The 17,067-nt window shown below is 37.5% G+C and overlaps 4 protein-coding genes across 5 annotated transcripts; 2 read left to right on the forward strand and 2 right to left on the reverse strand.

Annotated features, from left to right (window-relative positions):
- Window positions 1–213: 213 nt before the first annotated feature.
- LOC121755574 lies at window positions 214–6,282 on the reverse strand. The gene is made up of 6 exons (XM_042150891.1): window positions 5,342–6,282; window positions 4,499–5,262; window positions 4,336–4,425; window positions 2,508–3,167; window positions 715–819; window positions 214–619 (listed from the first exon to the last, which is right to left on the reverse strand). The coding sequence occupies exons 1-6, from the start codon at window positions 5,424–5,426 to the stop codon at window positions 500–502; spliced, it is 1,824 nt and encodes a 607-aa protein (XP_042006825.1). The 5' UTR covers window positions 5,427–6,282; the 3' UTR covers window positions 214–499.
- LOC121755575 lies at window positions 839–2,414 on the forward strand. Of its 2 annotated transcripts, none has more exons than XM_042150892.1 (2): window positions 839–1,187; window positions 1,288–2,414. In XM_042150892.1, exon 2 carries the CDS (start codon window positions 1,633–1,635, stop codon window positions 2,233–2,235), a length of 603 nt encoding a protein of 200 aa, XP_042006826.1. In that variant the 5' UTR covers window positions 839–1,187; window positions 1,288–1,632; the 3' UTR covers window positions 2,236–2,414. The 2 variants fall into 2 exon arrangements, with proteins under 2 accessions (XP_042006826.1, XP_042006827.1); XM_042150893.1 differs by having other exon boundaries at window positions 1,291–2,414.
- Window positions 6,283–7,176: 894 nt separating the features above from the next.
- Window positions 7,177–11,268, reverse strand: LOC121753808 (kinetochore protein NDC80 homolog). Its single transcript, XM_042149066.1, has 4 exons — window positions 10,066–11,268; window positions 8,959–9,205; window positions 7,725–7,871; window positions 7,177–7,647 (listed from the first exon to the last, which is right to left on the reverse strand). The coding sequence occupies exons 1-4, from the start codon at window positions 11,193–11,195 to the stop codon at window positions 7,417–7,419; spliced, it is 1,755 nt and encodes a 584-aa protein (XP_042005000.1). The 5' UTR covers window positions 11,196–11,268; the 3' UTR covers window positions 7,177–7,416.
- A 651-nt stretch (window positions 11,269–11,919) lies between these two features.
- Window positions 11,920–15,363, forward strand: LOC121756535 (WD-40 repeat-containing protein MSI1-like). Its single transcript, XM_042152101.1, has 6 exons — window positions 11,920–12,363; window positions 13,143–13,469; window positions 13,580–13,732; window positions 14,579–14,703; window positions 14,787–14,882; window positions 14,979–15,363. Exons 1-6 carry the CDS (start codon window positions 12,019–12,021, stop codon window positions 15,205–15,207), a joined length of 1,275 nt encoding a protein of 424 aa, XP_042008035.1. The 5' UTR covers window positions 11,920–12,018; the 3' UTR covers window positions 15,208–15,363.
- Window positions 15,364–17,067: the final 1,704 nt, after the last annotated feature.

Below are 17,067 nucleotides of genomic sequence, written 5' to 3' on the forward strand. Positions count from 1 at the left end.
TAATTGAATTGTGATTCATTAGAATTTGAAGATTATTTTCTGCTAATGAGTGTAAACAAATTTCACTAAATGAGTGAACAAATTTTAATCAAAACAAAGCTTGCAAATAGCATAACCAGATAATCGAACTACCCTCCAACCAATAGGTCGGTTTTTTAGTCAAATACTTTAAAAAAAAGATTGAATGATACGAAAAAGAAGGGAGGAAAAGTATAAGTAAATTCTTGCTTTTCTTTGCATTTCTGACTAGATAAAAGAAAACATAAACTGTTCTATTCATGGAAAAATATAAGGAACCCAAAACTGTCAAGACTCAGACTTTTGCGAAATGCAATTGTCTTGGAGTAACTTGATAAAAATCTATTTCTATTCTCTTTACTCAAATCTCAGAACCAGAGGGAAGACGATCATTGGAGGCGATCATAAGTAAGGATCATCGATGACCTCTTCATCTAAACAAAAAACTCTGGCAAAAATAGCATATATCCGGAATCAAGGTTTACGTATATGATATATCATCTGATGAGCTCATTTCATCGATACCCTCAAGTTGCGAGTCAAAAGGAGTCAGGAGCTGTACAATCTGCAGTATTCGAGGGGACGGGTTTGAATTGATGTACTGCAGCAAGAACACACATGTTTTTTAGTAAAACCTAAGAAGTGAGAAGTAAGATCACAGGATTTAACATTTATAAGACTGAATTCCAAAATTACCTTAGTCAAATCCCTGTAGTAAGCAGTGATTTCTTCTACAGTAAGACCTCCCTCGTCGTTATTTTCCTCCCAGCCCAAAGAACGAAGGAAAGCAGCCTCTTCCTCCTCAGCTATATAACACGGATACTTCACTTTGTTGCCGTATCGCGTATCGGATACGTATCCGATACCGATACGCGACGGATACGCGACGGATACGTATCCTGGGCGTATCCGCGGGATGGGCCGTATTGGGCCGGGAAACCTCAGATTCGATACGTATCTCGGTGGATACGGCCCAGTTTAAAGCCCATCTAAAGGAGCCGGCCCGATAGAATTAACGGGCTGGACCAAAAAGCCCATTTGTGATGTAGCCCATTGCAGCTGGATGAACAAATCTAGCTCTATAAATAATGATGCTCTATACAATATAAGATTCCACACAATTGAGAAAGCCGCAGCTAGGTCAAAAACTCCCCGCCTCCATAGATTCGGTATGTTATAATTCAGTTTTATGTATCTATTTTTGCCATCGCTTTTCTATGTTATAATTCAGTTTTTTGCTCCCCCAATTCAATTCAATTATAATTTCAGCAGTATGGCATCTCCAAATCTGAGTGCTACTGCTGCTAGTTCTAGTGCTAGTTCTGCTGCTAGTTCTAGTGTTGGATCTGGGTCCAGACAAATAACTGATATCAGGGCTCCATTGTGGGATCATGTCACCATTCTAGAGAAGCCTAAACCTGGTGGAGGAAATATATTATGGAGATGCAACTATTGTCCATTTTCAAAAAGCACTAGCTATACAAGAGTTGAAGCTCATTTGCTGCAAAAATTAAGACAGGGGATTAAGACATGTCCAAATGTTTCATTTGAAATGCTGAGTGACATGAGGAGGGAAGTGGAAAAGTGTAAGGAGCTATTGGAAAGATCAAAGGCATGCACTGTTTCTTTGCCTGTAGCTCCTTCAGACAACAGCAAATATCACAAATGAGGATGACTTGCTTCAAGAAATTCTTTCGCATACCGCAAGAGTTGGCTGCAGTGAAGGAAGAATATGCAAGGTTTTCTAGTTGTTCAGAAGAATTCAATGACCCTGATTCTATACATGATAGATGGGCTGTTTCCCCAATGACATGGTGGACAAATCATGGACAATCTATCCCTCTTTTGATGAGTTTGGCCATGAAACTGCTCAGCCAACCGGCCTCTTCTTCTTGCTGTGAAAGAAATTGGAGCACATATAGCTTCATCCATAGTGTCAAGAGAAATGCCTTAACTCCTGAGCGGGCTGAAGATTTGGTCTTTGTGCACTCAAATCTGAGACATTTGTCAAGAAGAACTGATGCATACAAGAAAGGAGAGACAAGGATGTGGGATGTTGGGGGAGATTCTTTTGATTCCCTTAGTGGTGTTGGTCTTCTTGAAGTTGCTGACCTCTCCATTGATGAACCTGAGTTGCAGGCTGTATCATTTGGATTGGGTGATGCCGAGGATGAAGGTGTGGAGCTGGAGGAGACGGGGAATGAGGAAGAAGCTTGATGTTGATGGCTTGATGCTAGTTTGCTACTACCTTTTAATTATTTCCTAATTTAGAACCTGCTGCTATCATGTTATTTTGAGTGTAATATACCTTTAATGTCTCTATGTTGAATTAGAATATCTATTTTGTAATTTATTTTGCACTATTATTATTTATTAAAAAAAATAGTTAAAACGTATCCGCGTATCGGGTTGTTTGGGAAAGAGCCGTATCCGCGTATCCGTATCCTTCGGATACCGATACGCGTATCCGTATCGGTGCCGCATAGCTCCTCAGGAAGGATTAGGTTGGAGCTTGGATGTTTCTTACCATTGCTCACACACTTTTGTACATCAGAAGCATCACCATTGCAGATTGAACCAGGTTTCTCCTCAGACAAATTGTCTGCATTTGGGCCTAAACTCAATGGCACTTCCACGGCCTGACTCGTGGCGGGCATGACATCCATTTCAGTATTCTTATCAGAAAATGATGGTGACGTGGATGAGCCAGTGTCCAAGTCAGAAGAGGCATTTTCAGTAGCTGAATCAGCAGGTGCAGGGTTCACCATAGATTTCTTTCTCACTAGATTAAAAAAATCATTTCGACTTCGAGCTTGAGAGGTAGGCCGCTTCTCTAGCGAAGTTAATGCAGGCTTACGGTCAGGAACTGCATTGTTAGGGGGTACCTTGGTTACTGAAGAACCAGAAATAGACGGAGAAGCAGTAACAGAGCTACCACTTGTTGGGCTCAAGCTGTCCTTTACAACAGGGCTGACACCATTATTTTCCCGCACTGGCTTAAGAACTTGGAGCTTTCCAACACTAGATGCTTTTGAAAAATCACCCTTCACTGGTCCACCACGAGGAGAGTGATTTACTGGAAGTGATGAGGAGATGGAATGCTGCTGACTACCCACTTTGCTCTTCGGTTTGTCAGAAAAATTCAGCACCTAGAGCCACAATCAGATAAAAATGAGTAGCATATTGGCAATTAAGTACTCCATTAGATAGTCTTATATAAACTGTGAACTACACATTATGGGCAGTTAAATACATGCAGATTGGTTTAAGACCCTTCTTGCAATCAATATAGGGTGGTGTCTACTCTGAGCGATAGGAGTGGGTATTTGAAGGATAAGGTGGTTAAAGACGCTTAAATTTAATCAATCCATCAAAGTAAATGATGGATTAGAAGCAATCTTATCATTCAATGCAAACACCCCCTCAAGTGTACCACAACATGAATGCGTTGAAAGCATAACCCACCAAAGCCTCATAAAGTGCAGACTACATAAAACAAAAATGTAATTCATTCAATTGTGCTGAAGATCTTACCAGTGACACTCAACTTACAATTTTATATAATAATCATTGATTTTATCTACTCGAGAGGCAAGATGGTTAAACTAAATCACAAAATTACAATCTAGTCCATCAGTTCATTCATTCATATTTATAGGATACTCTGTTCCACCCTCAAATGTCATAATGCAAGACCTCAACATCTGTTTCCTTCAAAATCAACGATAGTCGTTGAAGCGAAACCCAAAAGTTGATCACGTTAACACATTCATAGCCCAACAAGGCATTTTTCCTACTTAAGAGGCATCAGTAACAAAAAGATATTTTACAGCAAAAGATATTTAGTGACGGATTGTGTTAATCTTAATGATTGAAGAGCTTAATGAATGAAAGGATGAGTATGGTATTAATTCTTTCAATTTCACAGAATCTAAAAACCAACTCTATTAAAATCAATACAAAAATTTGAAGAGCCAAGACATCTGCTAGAAACAAAATAATAGGGAGTATTTTCGTAATTTCTTCTCAAGAACCAAAAGGTCAAAAAACATGTGCATTAGCAACTTGGATTTTAGATAGAGTAAACTTCATCATTATGAAATCAAGAATGTTGGCACAACTGCCTGTGTTAATGAATATAATTTGAAATGTCCAGTTCCATGTTAAGTGTGAATTTTGGATTTATCTAAAAAACTAATACTATGGTTTGACAAGCCAGTTACAAAATGCTTCCCATGTGCTGATTCTCAAACTAGGGGAAACTAGGAATTAAGTATCACAGCATAACATACAAAGAAAGGATGAGAAAAATCTCACCAAAGCTTTTGGCATTGAGGGAGTCACTGGAATTAATTGCCTAGATTGTTTGATTGCCAGCTCCTCTAGTCTCTGAGCTCCAACAAATAACTGAAAAAATAATACTGGGTATAAGCACACTGTAAAGGATATCTGAATTAATGAAGGATGACAAGGGACCTACCTGTGGGGCAGTCTGGGCACGACTAGGACCCTGAGCCACAGCTTCTGCCATATTGAGACTGGTGGTAGAAACCAAAGATGTGGAACTTGATGCAGTGGCTTGGAGCACAGATGATGCGACTGTTCCATTGCTTTCAACTAACACAGGAACCTCCGCCAAAGCTGATGTCCATTTTTCCCCACCTAAAGAAGCTGAGGTAGCAATAGGTAAGCTCTGAATAGCACTACTTAAACCAGGAGATGGCACTCTTCCAATATCTGACACAACTGCTCTTTCATCTACTCCCAGTGATGGAAAATCTCTCTCAAAAGCGGCTTTGCTCACCCCGGCAACAGGGCTGCCCTTACTAGCCAAACCGTTCGATATCTTTACACCGGCACTGGCTGAGTCAGTACCAACTCTCTTAGGCCATGCATCCCCGTGTTTCCCAGAAATCATGGACTGAGAACGTCTTAAACCATCCCTCTCAAATTTACCTAATGAAGGGTCTACCAGTGGATCTGAAACTTTCCGATGCCGGCGCCCGCCCAAAAATGAATTGTCATGGTCACGATAGTCATATGTGCCCTTCTCCCAGTCCCTGTCACGCTGGTTCCTCCCAAAACTATTGTGTGATCTAAAATTACCTGAACTGTTGCTACTAGAATTCTGTCGGAAATATGAAGAAAAAGTAGTTCTTTCAGAACTAAAAGATCGTCCTAGATCATGACCATTACCATTCAAAGAGGACTTATTCCTAGCAGCCCTTGATGCTAGGTGATCATCTAGCACCCGAAAAAAAAACATTTCAGAAAAACACCACAAACATCAGATAGTATGATACAATAACATAAAAAAAACTACCTGAATGAGATATGGAGCTTCCAGAAGTCGAGTTTCCAGTATTTTTCAGCCATTCAGGTACTAACGATGGCTCACTTCTTTCCATAACTAAACATTATCACATAAAATTAAAAAATAGAAACAAATTCAACTGTTCTTCTCAGATTAATAGCCACGTGCCGCGTCCCAAATGCTCAATTATATCGGTGTCTTCACTACAACCAAAGATGAAATTTACTAGCTTAATGAGAGTTAAAACTAATTTCCGCACCACATCTATACACTAGGCCATCAATTCTCACACCAGCACCCTAATTTCATCGCTTAGCAACTTGTTATCCGCGACGCCAGCAACCGAATTACACAATCAGCTGGATTTCTCCAAGAAAAACTGACAATCACACGATATGAATTGTGAAATTTTCCTATACAGCAACCCCAGGAGTTCCAATTCAATTACCAGCACCTCCACTCACACAATCCAAAATTCCGAATTTCACTAAGCAATTCACTGTCGATATCCCGAGCTTCTCAACGCCTCAATGTTCAAGAAGAACAACGCATAAGCAACATAATCCAATCAAAACCACCCCACTCGAAAAACAGAGCAATTCCTCAAACAGAACCCCAGGGAATAACATAATAATTTCAAACCCCCACCATCAAATTCAGTAACGAAATCCTAAATCCCTAGGGTTTCATCACTCTACTAACACCCAAAAATATCCCCAAAATAATCAAATTAAATACTGTCCGTAGCTATCAATGACTAAATAAATAGACTGAACCCAATTTCTATGATTGAAATCAATGAACCGCGAATTTGCTGGGTGTGTGTGAATTTTGTTGTGAGTGAGGAGATTTTGTGTGTGTTTTTGGAGAGGGGAGATTAGAGATAGAGAAATTGTATGTATATGCGCCTGTATTTGCAGGAAGTTTTTGTATGTGTGTGCGTGTTGGTGTGACGGAGAGTCGGTTTTATAGCCCTATTTTACTTTCAAATATTTTATTTTTATATCATATTGTAACTATAAGTATTTATTTCATATATTAACTATAAACTGAATAATACTTTTATATTAATATATATAGCGGGTAAATTTGTTAAGGACATACCTTCTACAACTACGACTAAAATAAAGTTGTGGTCTGGGTAATGAGCCATTGACCGGTTATAAGCAATGTGATCGAGATCAATGAGTATGTTAGAATATGGACGTGATCAACAAGTATGTTATTTTTTAAAGAGGTTGATTGTTATTGAGTTGTGTGAAAGAAATTTATCCTCAATTTCATGTGATAACAAATACTATGAAATTTATAGATTAAATAAATTTTTGAAGAATGATATGCTAATCTTCTAGAAGAAATTCATCTATTTAGATTAAAATATACTACTAGTATATAACTTTAGAAAAATAATTCCACACAAATTGAAAATACTAAAAAATTGTAAATTCTAAAATTGCTTAGTTATGTACTTTATAAATAAATTTAATAATTGAATGAGTACATTATTATCTGTAATTTTTCTAATAATTAAAGTATTTTTTTTCTCAATATTAAAATTATAATCCATCTTCTACAGATCAAACCTTATAGTAATAAGTTACTTATTAATTAATAATAATAATAATAATAACAATAACAATACTATATGCATGTCAATCAAATAGTTTAAAAAATTATCTTTACCTATTGTGACAATAATTAAATCCTCTCAAAATAACACTGTTTTATTTCGAAACAGTAAATGTTGATAGTGAAAATACTGATTTTTTATAATAAAGAAAGAGAAATATATTCATCCACCCTTTTGGCTTCAATAAAACAACATAACACTTTGCAAAATCATGAATTACATACTTAACGACATCTTAATATATCCCAGTAAAAGAAACATAAATTAAGTGAAAATACATTGATGATATCTCATTCTTATTAACCAAATATACACACAAATAACAAACGATTGTCTCTAACATAAACAACGATTTCTCCACTTTGGAATTCATCAAAATCGTTGTGAATATAAATAAGCTCAGCAGCACAGAAAATCAAGTGAGTTGGGAGTTCCCAACCTTTTATGTTAAGGATCAATTGTTCGAATCTGAAACAACGTGGCCATGTGACGGACGGTACCCTTTGTAAGTATCCGCAACGGCACCAGCAGTTTCCAGCAGGTCGGTCCTCATTCGTGCAATTTTCGAGCCTACGTACTCTTTGAATGCTGCAACTGAATTAATCAAGTCAAAGAGTTCCCGAGCACACAACTTCACATCTTCTTCAGTTTGAATCGTGTCTTCGTGCAGCCCGGCCTTGGAATTCTTCATCAAAGCAAAACAAGGAATGAAGAGAATGGTCTTTCATGCATAAGGAAGCAGTAATAAGAGGTTGGGATTACCTTCAACAATTCTGCCGCATCTTTTTCAACAATAGAGATGTGCTGAGCCTTCGTTTCAACTTCCTCTACCATCTTCTTGGCTTCTGCTGCACATCTAGAGATATAATCTTGCATTTCTTTCGTCACTATGTCCAACTGAGATTCAACCTATATGATTATGACAGACCATTCATTAGGATATACTCAGATACAATGAGTTCCTGAAGGCGTTTCATCAAAATCGCCACTAGATGTCATAGAACAATATCCAAATAATAGAAAACCTTACTGTTCAAAGGCTAACACAAAAGTGAACTTGTGTTACAATTCTGAGTTGGAGGGCCTAAGAGGGAGACTATAATGAACATCTGTAGCAGAATTTTATGACAATACTAAACTCAAAGTCTATAAGACACTTATGATACAACACACAGCACATGCAAGTATATGTGCATCTTAAGGTTACATAAACCAAATTTTAGCAGAGCTCCTGAAATAAACCATCAAAACTCTTCAATCAGTTGAACCTTTTAAGATGCAGTTCTATGTGAAAAAACACTAACGAAAAGCACAATATGGCAACCGCAACTTAGCCAGGATATCAAACAGAACAAATAGGATGACCTACATCAACACGTAAGGACCACACAAACATTTGACATCTTTACACCTAATTTCTGAGCAGCGGTAGTAGCCTATGGCAAGTTATATCTGCTTCACATAAAGCAGCTTCCTCACTTCACATGAACTAAAGGAAATAGGTAGATACTAGAAACCAAAACACATAATTTAGTTCCGATATAATTTTATTAACTTGATGCACCTAGTATTAATGGTAAGACAATTTGTTTTTAACTATTAAGTCATTTTCATAATCTTTTGCAGTAAAAATTGGCACTTGGTAGAACACAATAACAAAAACAGGACCAATCTTAGCTAAACCAAGCCTGTTACATGACTAGTTGACTATTATTCCAAGTTGCATAGGGAAAAATACAAGAATGCTACTGGACGTAGACTAAACCACCTTCCACGCTCTATATTCCTGGTGCTGAATGCATAATGGTAGTACCCCTCATTTAAAAGGAAATCTTTGTTGAAATACTAATCTCACACTGCTTATGACAGATACAGATAAAATTGATGAATTGTTGCTAAATAAGCAGCTTACATGCATGTTCTTGGGACAACAAGTGATGTGAGCATAAGAAACATTGCAAATTAGCTACTGTTAAAATCAAATCTGAATGCTTACCTCATCATTGTGGGACTGAAGGACAGCAATACGATTTCGTTTATCCTCCAGCTTAGCAGCATTTTCCCCTGATCGTGGCCGAAGAGAAATCAGTTCTTCCAATTTCTCCATTGAGCTCCCTTTTATTTCCTCAGCAAAGGAAACAAGTGCGGGCTTTAGTACGCTCTTGTAATCTAATCCCAGGACCTCAGCTGGTGTGGACCCGTCAGCATGCAGCTGATATTGGAATCCATTTCCAAGCTTCAACCTAGAGATGAGTTTTAAACAAAAATACCAATATTAATGGGTGGCTGGATCAAATGGTAGTTTAAAGGAAACTAACTTAACCCCTGGAGAACAAAGTCTTTAGACTTTAACTTGTGCAGAGTCTTTAGAAAACAAAACTGCTAGGGTGGGAAAAATAAATGGATAGACAAGTTTTCTACCAGTAAATCAATGTAGAGAAATATTTATAGTTGGCTGTCTTTCCTGCCTCTCTTCTACAAGGTTGCAGTGGATCAGGAAAAGGATCATTATTGTCATTCTTATAATCTAAAACTACAGTGGAACATCAATGCAGAGTAAAGACAAAAGAGACATGATGAAAACAAGATATCTCTAGAGAGAATTTTACAGTTGACAGAGGCAATCTTATCTGAGAATGCACTACACTACTCGGAGTCAATAAAGATGATATATAACTACTACTCAGTAGTATCATGCTATCTTATATAGCTGGCAGAGGCAATCTTATCTGAGAAATACACCAAATGACCAAAAATAAAATTAAGCTAACTTACAAGCATTCGGCTATAACTCCATACGCAAAGCAAATAAACTTTTGCACGATATGCAGGAGTAAATAAACATGACATTACACAAGCATGAGTGTATCATCACCTCACCACATATAAAAGGACTGCCAAAGACACTCGGGCACTACTATACTAGAACTGCAAGTACTAATCAGCCTCCAAATAGCAACAACTTTGTAGAACACAATTAGTGTGGTTAAGTTTCCCTTAACCCCTTAATACAAAAAAAGTAAATGTACAAACAAAAATAGCACTAGGAACTAGTTTATGCAGTTTATGAGTAGTTAATGGAAGTGACAAGAAGAAGAACCACCTTCTAATAGTTTGGTTGCATTCCATCAAAAGATGCTCGAGCTCCTTAAACTTATGCCCTATCTCAGTATCGAGCTCCCAAATCTTCTCCTCCCAGCCACTTCTCCCAGCCTCAGCCTCCTCTAAATTACGCTCCACAGCCTGTAATTCTCGTTTCATTCTCTCAGCATCTCTCATATTAATCCCCTGTTCCTCAATCTTCCTCTTCAACTCCTCATTCTCATCGCAAATCCTCTTCCGCTCCTCCGCCTTGGCCTCCAATGCCCTCTCCTTCTCAACTAGCTTCTTCTGCACATCCACCAAATGCGTGTCCAGCTGTCCGATCATGTCATGGAACTTCGTCACGTCCTTTTCTACAACCGCTTTTTCCTGCTCCAAAACCTCCTTCTGACTCGGGCCATTCTTCAAACTCGTCAATTTGGCATCCAGCTCGTTAGCATTTTTGTCAACAGCCGTCACAGTTTCCCCCACTTTATCCCTCCACTCTTCTAGCTCTCTTATACACTCCGAATCCAAAGCATCCATAGCCTCATCATCTCCCATAATGTAGAGCAGATAACTGTTTACATTGTGCATCAATATCTTTTCACCCTCAAGTTCAGGAGACGATTTCAATGTAGAATCCGTGTACTGAGCTAATTGAACAAGCCAGTGGATAACCGCAAGCAAATTGGGCCATGAATGCGGTGTACCAGGGGCGCGCAGCGCCGATTTATTCAATTTCAAGGGGCATTTGAAGAACTTCAACGCGTGACTGAGATCTTCGTCGATTTTCTGCGAAGCGAACCCGAGGCGCTGCAGTAGAAGCTTTAGGGTTTCGGTGATGTCTTTAGCGGAAGGCAAGGGAGGCTTGAGCAAAAAGGGGGCAGATTGAGAGGTGAGGTAGGTATTGATGGTGCGGAGAGCGGCCAGTTGGTAAGATCGGTCGGATATGCTGGTGGCGGCGGCGGAAGGGCGGCTGGCAGAGGCGATTGAGGGGAGGCTGCTGCAGAAGCTGGCGTCAGATTCGCGGCGGTTGACAGGAGTGGTGATTGACTGCCAGGGATCTGCTGTGTTGGTGGGCGTTGGAGGTGGCGGACGCCGGTCCGGAGCGAGGGATTCCGCCGCACGGCGGCGGCCGGCAGCTCTCATCGTCGCAGATTGGTATTTGGCTCAGATGTTGATTTTCCCTCCAAAAGAATTGAATTTGAATGATTTTATGATTCAAATTTTAAAAAATATTTGCGGCTATTATAAGTATTTTCGGAGTAAAAATATGGTTACTTTTAAACAAGGTCCCATTGATCTATACATATCAAATTCAAGTTGTTGAACTAAATTCAAAGATTTGGTGTTGTATACATAATTTGTACTCACTAATTTTGCAATGGCGTCGTAGATCACACCTTCAACCCGTTGCTCATCACGATTATTAACAATTATAGTACCTCTTATTTTCTTTAGTTTAGCTAATTTTAGTGGGTAAAGACTTTTGATAAATAAAATAAGCTCTTCCGTCCTTACAATAGTCTTCTTTTGCATATTAGTCAGTCCCACAAAATTAGTCAATTTTTATTTTTTTTGGCAAACTCTATTTTTACTTTTGGTTCCCATGACATTCAAACTCGAAGATTGTATCCATAATCCATCCATTAAAAAAATATTTCACCGTATATATTCTCTATCGAATGACTTAAAAATAAATTTTCATCCTAATAAAAAATTATGGTTAACCCTTCCCAATGTTGTATAAATCAATCAAAGATTGGGCTAGAGAATGAAATCCAATGTGAAAATGGGCTTTTAAGAAGCCCATCAAATAATGTTCATATGGAGTGGAGTATATAATTCCTTTACAAAACCAGAAATTAAAAAACAGAATCTCTCTCCTCTCCTTCCCTTCCCTCCAAACTCTCCTTCCAAACCCTCCCCAAAATCAAAATCCACCTTCAAAAACCTCCACTTCTCGGCAAAAATGGGGAAAGACGAGGACGAAATGCGGGGGGAAATCGAGGAGCGCCTCATCAACGAGGAGTACAAGATTTGGAAGAAGAACACCCCATTCCTCTACGATCTGGTCATCACACACGCCCTCGAGTGGCCCTCCCTCACCGTCGAGTGGCTGCCCGACCGCGACGAGCCGTCGGGGAAGGAATACTCCGTGCAGAAGATGATCCTCGGCACCCACACCTCCGAGAACGAGCCCAATTACTTGATGCTGGCGCAGGCGCAGCTGCCCCTCGAGGATGCTGAGAATGACGCTCGCCAGTACGACGATGAGCGCTCTGAATTTGGTGGATTCGGCAGCGCTAATGGCAAGGTAGCTCTCTCCTCTAGTTTAGCTTGATTTTTTTTTCTGCTAAGGACTGTGTAAATGTGTAATTGCTGAAATTTTTTGTTTATAACCTAATTTTTATGTTTCCGATTGTGAAGACCTCAACTTGATCACTGCAGTTGCTTGGGAGATCTAATTAGATTGTAATCTATTGATGTTTGTGTAAATTCTGCATTTATGAGCATATCTCCCTGTGAAATTAGTAACATGAATTGAATGCTGAAGCATGATAATTAGATATGCGATAATCTACCACCTTTCTGGAATTGATTTACTGGTCATTTTTCTGCAGCTTTATGTTTGTTTTGTGTTCCGGTTGTTGGACTTTCGAGGGCTGTGTGATTGCTGAAATTTGTGTTTATAACCTAATTTATCCGTTTCCGGTCATGGCTGAAGATCTCAACTTGATCAATGTTGTTGTTTGAGAGATCGGATTAGATTGTAATCTATAGATGTTTATGTAGATTCTGCATTTATGAGCAAAACTTTTCTTACATGGGATGGGGAGAGGGGTTATTGGTGGTGGGCCCCTCTTCCTGTAAAATCCTTCCTCAATAAGCTTGTATATATGAAATTTTACTAAAATGAACTCCAAATCGTTAGTGTTTTTTGAAGATGATGCTAATGATTGAATGCCGAAGCGGGATATGTTAGTTATGCGACAATCAACATTCTACACCCCTTTGGAAACTTATTTACTGTTTGTTTGGTAATTCGGTAAAAGCGTTTGTTGATTGTGGTACATGACGTGTTATTACATGCAGGTACAAATTATCCAGCAAATTAATCATGATGGCGAGGTGAATCGTGCTCGCTATATGCCTCAGAACCCATTTATTATTGCCACCAAGACTGTTAGTGCCGAAGTTTATGTCTTCGATTATAGCAAGCACCCATCTAAGCCTCCCTTGGATGGTACGTGCAACCCTGATTTGAGGCTTAGGGGACATAGTACCGAGGGATATGGTTTATCGTGGAGCAATTTCAAGCAAGGCCATTTGTTGAGTGGTTCAGATGATGCCCAAATATGTTTATGGGATATAAATGCAACTCCAAAGAATAAGGCTTTAGATGCCATGCAAATTTTCAAGGTAAATAAAAGATATTCAGTGTTTGTCCGTTCCATCTCTTGTCCGAAAGTTGTGGATTCTTGCATGTCATGATTTCATTAACTTGAAGCTACTATATGTAATGAGATCAGATTCATGAAGGTGTGGTTGAAGATGTAGCATGGCATCTGAGGCACGAACACTTGTTTGGATCTGTTGGAGACGATCAGTATTTGCACATATGGGATCTCCGTAATCCAGTAATGAGCAAGCCTGTACAATCTGTAGTTGCTCATCAGAGTGAGGTAGGTGCCTTATTTGGTACTCTTTAAAATGCTGCTCTTGTGGATGCTTATATGTAACAAACATCATATTCATTTTTCTTAAAAAAAAGAAGAGGTTTCATGTGATTTTGAACTATTTAGAAGGAAAATTTATCTTTCATGTCAAGGTGTTTAGTTGGCAGAGAAACCTGTGTCACAATTTTCTAAAGTGCTGTCTAGTGATCCGTGGTTCAGTTTATATATTAAAAAACCGTAAAATTTTTATTTCATTTACTTTCCTGGTCTAGATTATTCCCACCCAGCAATCCTACCTTATTCGTGAGTAGAAATATGATTGTTAGAAAAAGAAAGTATATAGTAGTATAATTTTTTGGGGGGCTAATTGCTAAAAAATTATTTGGCGAAGAAACTAACTACCATGGAGCAGGAAAAGTCAAGCTAAGTCATTTTTTCAGTAGTTGGAATATTTTAGGGCACCACTGCCATCACATATTTTGCTACTACTCGAAAAGTTGAATCATTCTTTGGACGATCTATAATGCATGTCTAAAACTAAAATCGTGTCGAAGTTTGTGACTTTTTGGCAATTTACCATTTCTTTATCAAAGTAGAACTTGCTCTACTAACAATTGATTGTCTATATTATTTATGCATGGAGTACAATTCAACATGTTTATGGTGCTTCGTGGAACTAACTTGATAGTTTTTTAGGATTATTTTGGGTGGAATATAAATACACTGATTTTCTTGCTTGCATTTGTATTATTCATCAATGTGGATGTGTGTTTCATGTAGTTTCCTTCGCTTCAGATTTCTCCTCCCATAATTGTGTACTTGAACATGTTATTTATGATTTGCACTTTCTAGGTAAACTGCTTAGCCTTCAATCCGTTTAACGAGTGGGTTATAGCAACCGGATCTACTGACAAGACTGTTAAATTATTCGATATGAGAAAGCTTTCTACTGCCCTCCACACCTTTGATTGCCACAAGTAAGCCGTTGTTCTTACCTTTTGTACATAAGGGATAATTGTATATCTCATTTTAATTGAATCTTTTTTAACTGTAACAACAGGGAGGAGGTATTCCAGGTTGGATGGAATCCGAAGAACGAGACCATCTTAGCTTCATGTTGTCTTGGTAGGAGATTAATGGTCTGGGATCTCAGCAGGTAACATCTCGCCTCTCGGGTCTGTTTGAAATGGCAAACGATTTCATGATTATAAATTTGTAATACTATTTATACGTCTGTGTAACTCTGTGACAGGATTGACGAAGAACAAACACCAGAGGACGCGGAGGATGGGCCGCCAGAGTTGTTATTCATCCACGGGGGCCATACAAGCAAGATATCAGACTTCTCGTGGAACCCGTGTGAGGATTGGGTTGTTGCTAGTGTGGCTGAAGATAATATACTACAGATTTGGCAGATGGCGGAAAACATCTACCATGACGAAGATGATCTGCCCGGAGACGACGCTGCCAAGCCTTCCTAGTTCACAACTGACCAAGATATCCATACATGTACTATGTTGTGGTAATTAATTCGGCCTCTCTCTTCTTCTTTGGTGTATCATTAACTTTTTAGTATTTAAATCACCTCTTGATGTTTAACTAATTTTCCATCAAGCTAATTGTTGATTTGCCTCCAATAATAGAATTATTTACTACTCCATAAAACCATTTATAAAAGGATGAAACCATTTATAAAAGGATGAAACTCGTGAAGTATGACTGAATTGTGATCTTAAACTAGAAAATCCAACCATCGATGAGTTTGCTTGTATTTGTGTAACGTGACAAACCAAAATATTAAGACTACTGTTCTCTTTATGATAAATGTTCCACTTCGACTCAATGAAAAAAAATAAGTGGGATGTGAATCAAATATTTATAAAATATAAAGAAATTTAAATGGAAAAAAATTGGTAGGAGGAGTAATATTTTATATACTACTGTATTAATTTTATTATAAATTGTGGAAGAAATAAATTAATGAAATTTGTCTAAGAACTAAAAATAGAAAAATATAAGTTAGATTTTTAATGTTGCTATTTTTTTTATATATAAATAGATATATTTTTTTCTATTTTATTCGCCATGTAAAAATAGTTCACTATTATTTATGATTTTTCTTGTTAACAAGGTAAGTCCTATTTAAATTTTATTCTTTTTTTAATCTCTCTCGTACTATATTATTTATGTAATAAAATATGTATCATTTTAAATTGTTTATTTGTATTTACGGATGAAGTATATATATTCCGAATATATGAGATTATTTTATTTGGCTATACTAAAGATGAGGAAAAAGTAAAATAAAAAATAGAGGAAACGTGAAAATTTTAAAGGACATCAACTGTAAAATTGTTAAGTCACGCCTACGCATTAAAATAAGGAGTATTAAAATATTAGTAATTGCTTTCGTCGTTACTCCATCCCACTCTCACAGCTCGGAGCGTGCACAACATTTTCTCAACTCATTAGTTACTGTCATTTTTCTATCAAGCGCGTGCAATGTGTCTTCTCTCTCTCGCGTGTAACCGCTCATTTTTAGTAATGGAAAGAGTGGCGTACAAATGACTCTCTCCTCTCCCCTCTTGCATGAGCTTCCAAACACTGCCTTTTTTATTCGAATATTTTCTTTTATTTTTAGGAATAATTGATTGTTTAAAATAAAAAATAATGTGACAATCAAATATGAAGTATAAAATTATGTCGTTTCGAACAATTGACTATTTCCTAAAACATTATCGCCTGTTGTCACTTCATATTTAAAATTACAAGACAAATTTCAACCAAAAAAATGAAATGTGATATAAATAGGAGTATCATTTATGTCATATTTTTACTTGAGCTAATCATGTTTTGATACAAATATTTGTGTAGAAAATTTATCCATTAAGTTTGTATTATGTGTATTACTACACATTAGTATAGGTTAGAAATTAAAAACAAATAATTAGAAATTATTATTGTAGGCAAAAATTGCATAAATTAAAAAGAAATTCACACTAATTTACTCTAGTTTCATAAAAAGTAACACTTCACCTCTCTATAAAATAATGATTCAATTATTTGTTGACTCAAATATAATCACTAGAATATAATCATATGTAGAATATGCAGACCGTGCGAGTTGAATTATTACAAAACAGAATAACAACTTAATCAATCAATGTCTAATATGCACCACGTGTTAAAAAAGCTCTCTATCTGAATATGAGTCCGACCTGCTACATTTAAATCTAGAAACGACTTTGACGGACTCGTACTCGTTAGCAACATAATCTTATCGGTATTAACATAATACATGGCGACACAAACCTAATAGTATGATACTGTATCCATTAATT

This window comes from Salvia splendens, chromosome 11, assembly GCF_004379255.2.
Source record: "Salvia splendens isolate huo1 chromosome 11, SspV2, whole genome shotgun sequence".
In the NCBI taxonomy this organism is placed as follows: domain Eukaryota; kingdom Viridiplantae; phylum Streptophyta; class Magnoliopsida; order Lamiales; family Lamiaceae; genus Salvia; species Salvia splendens.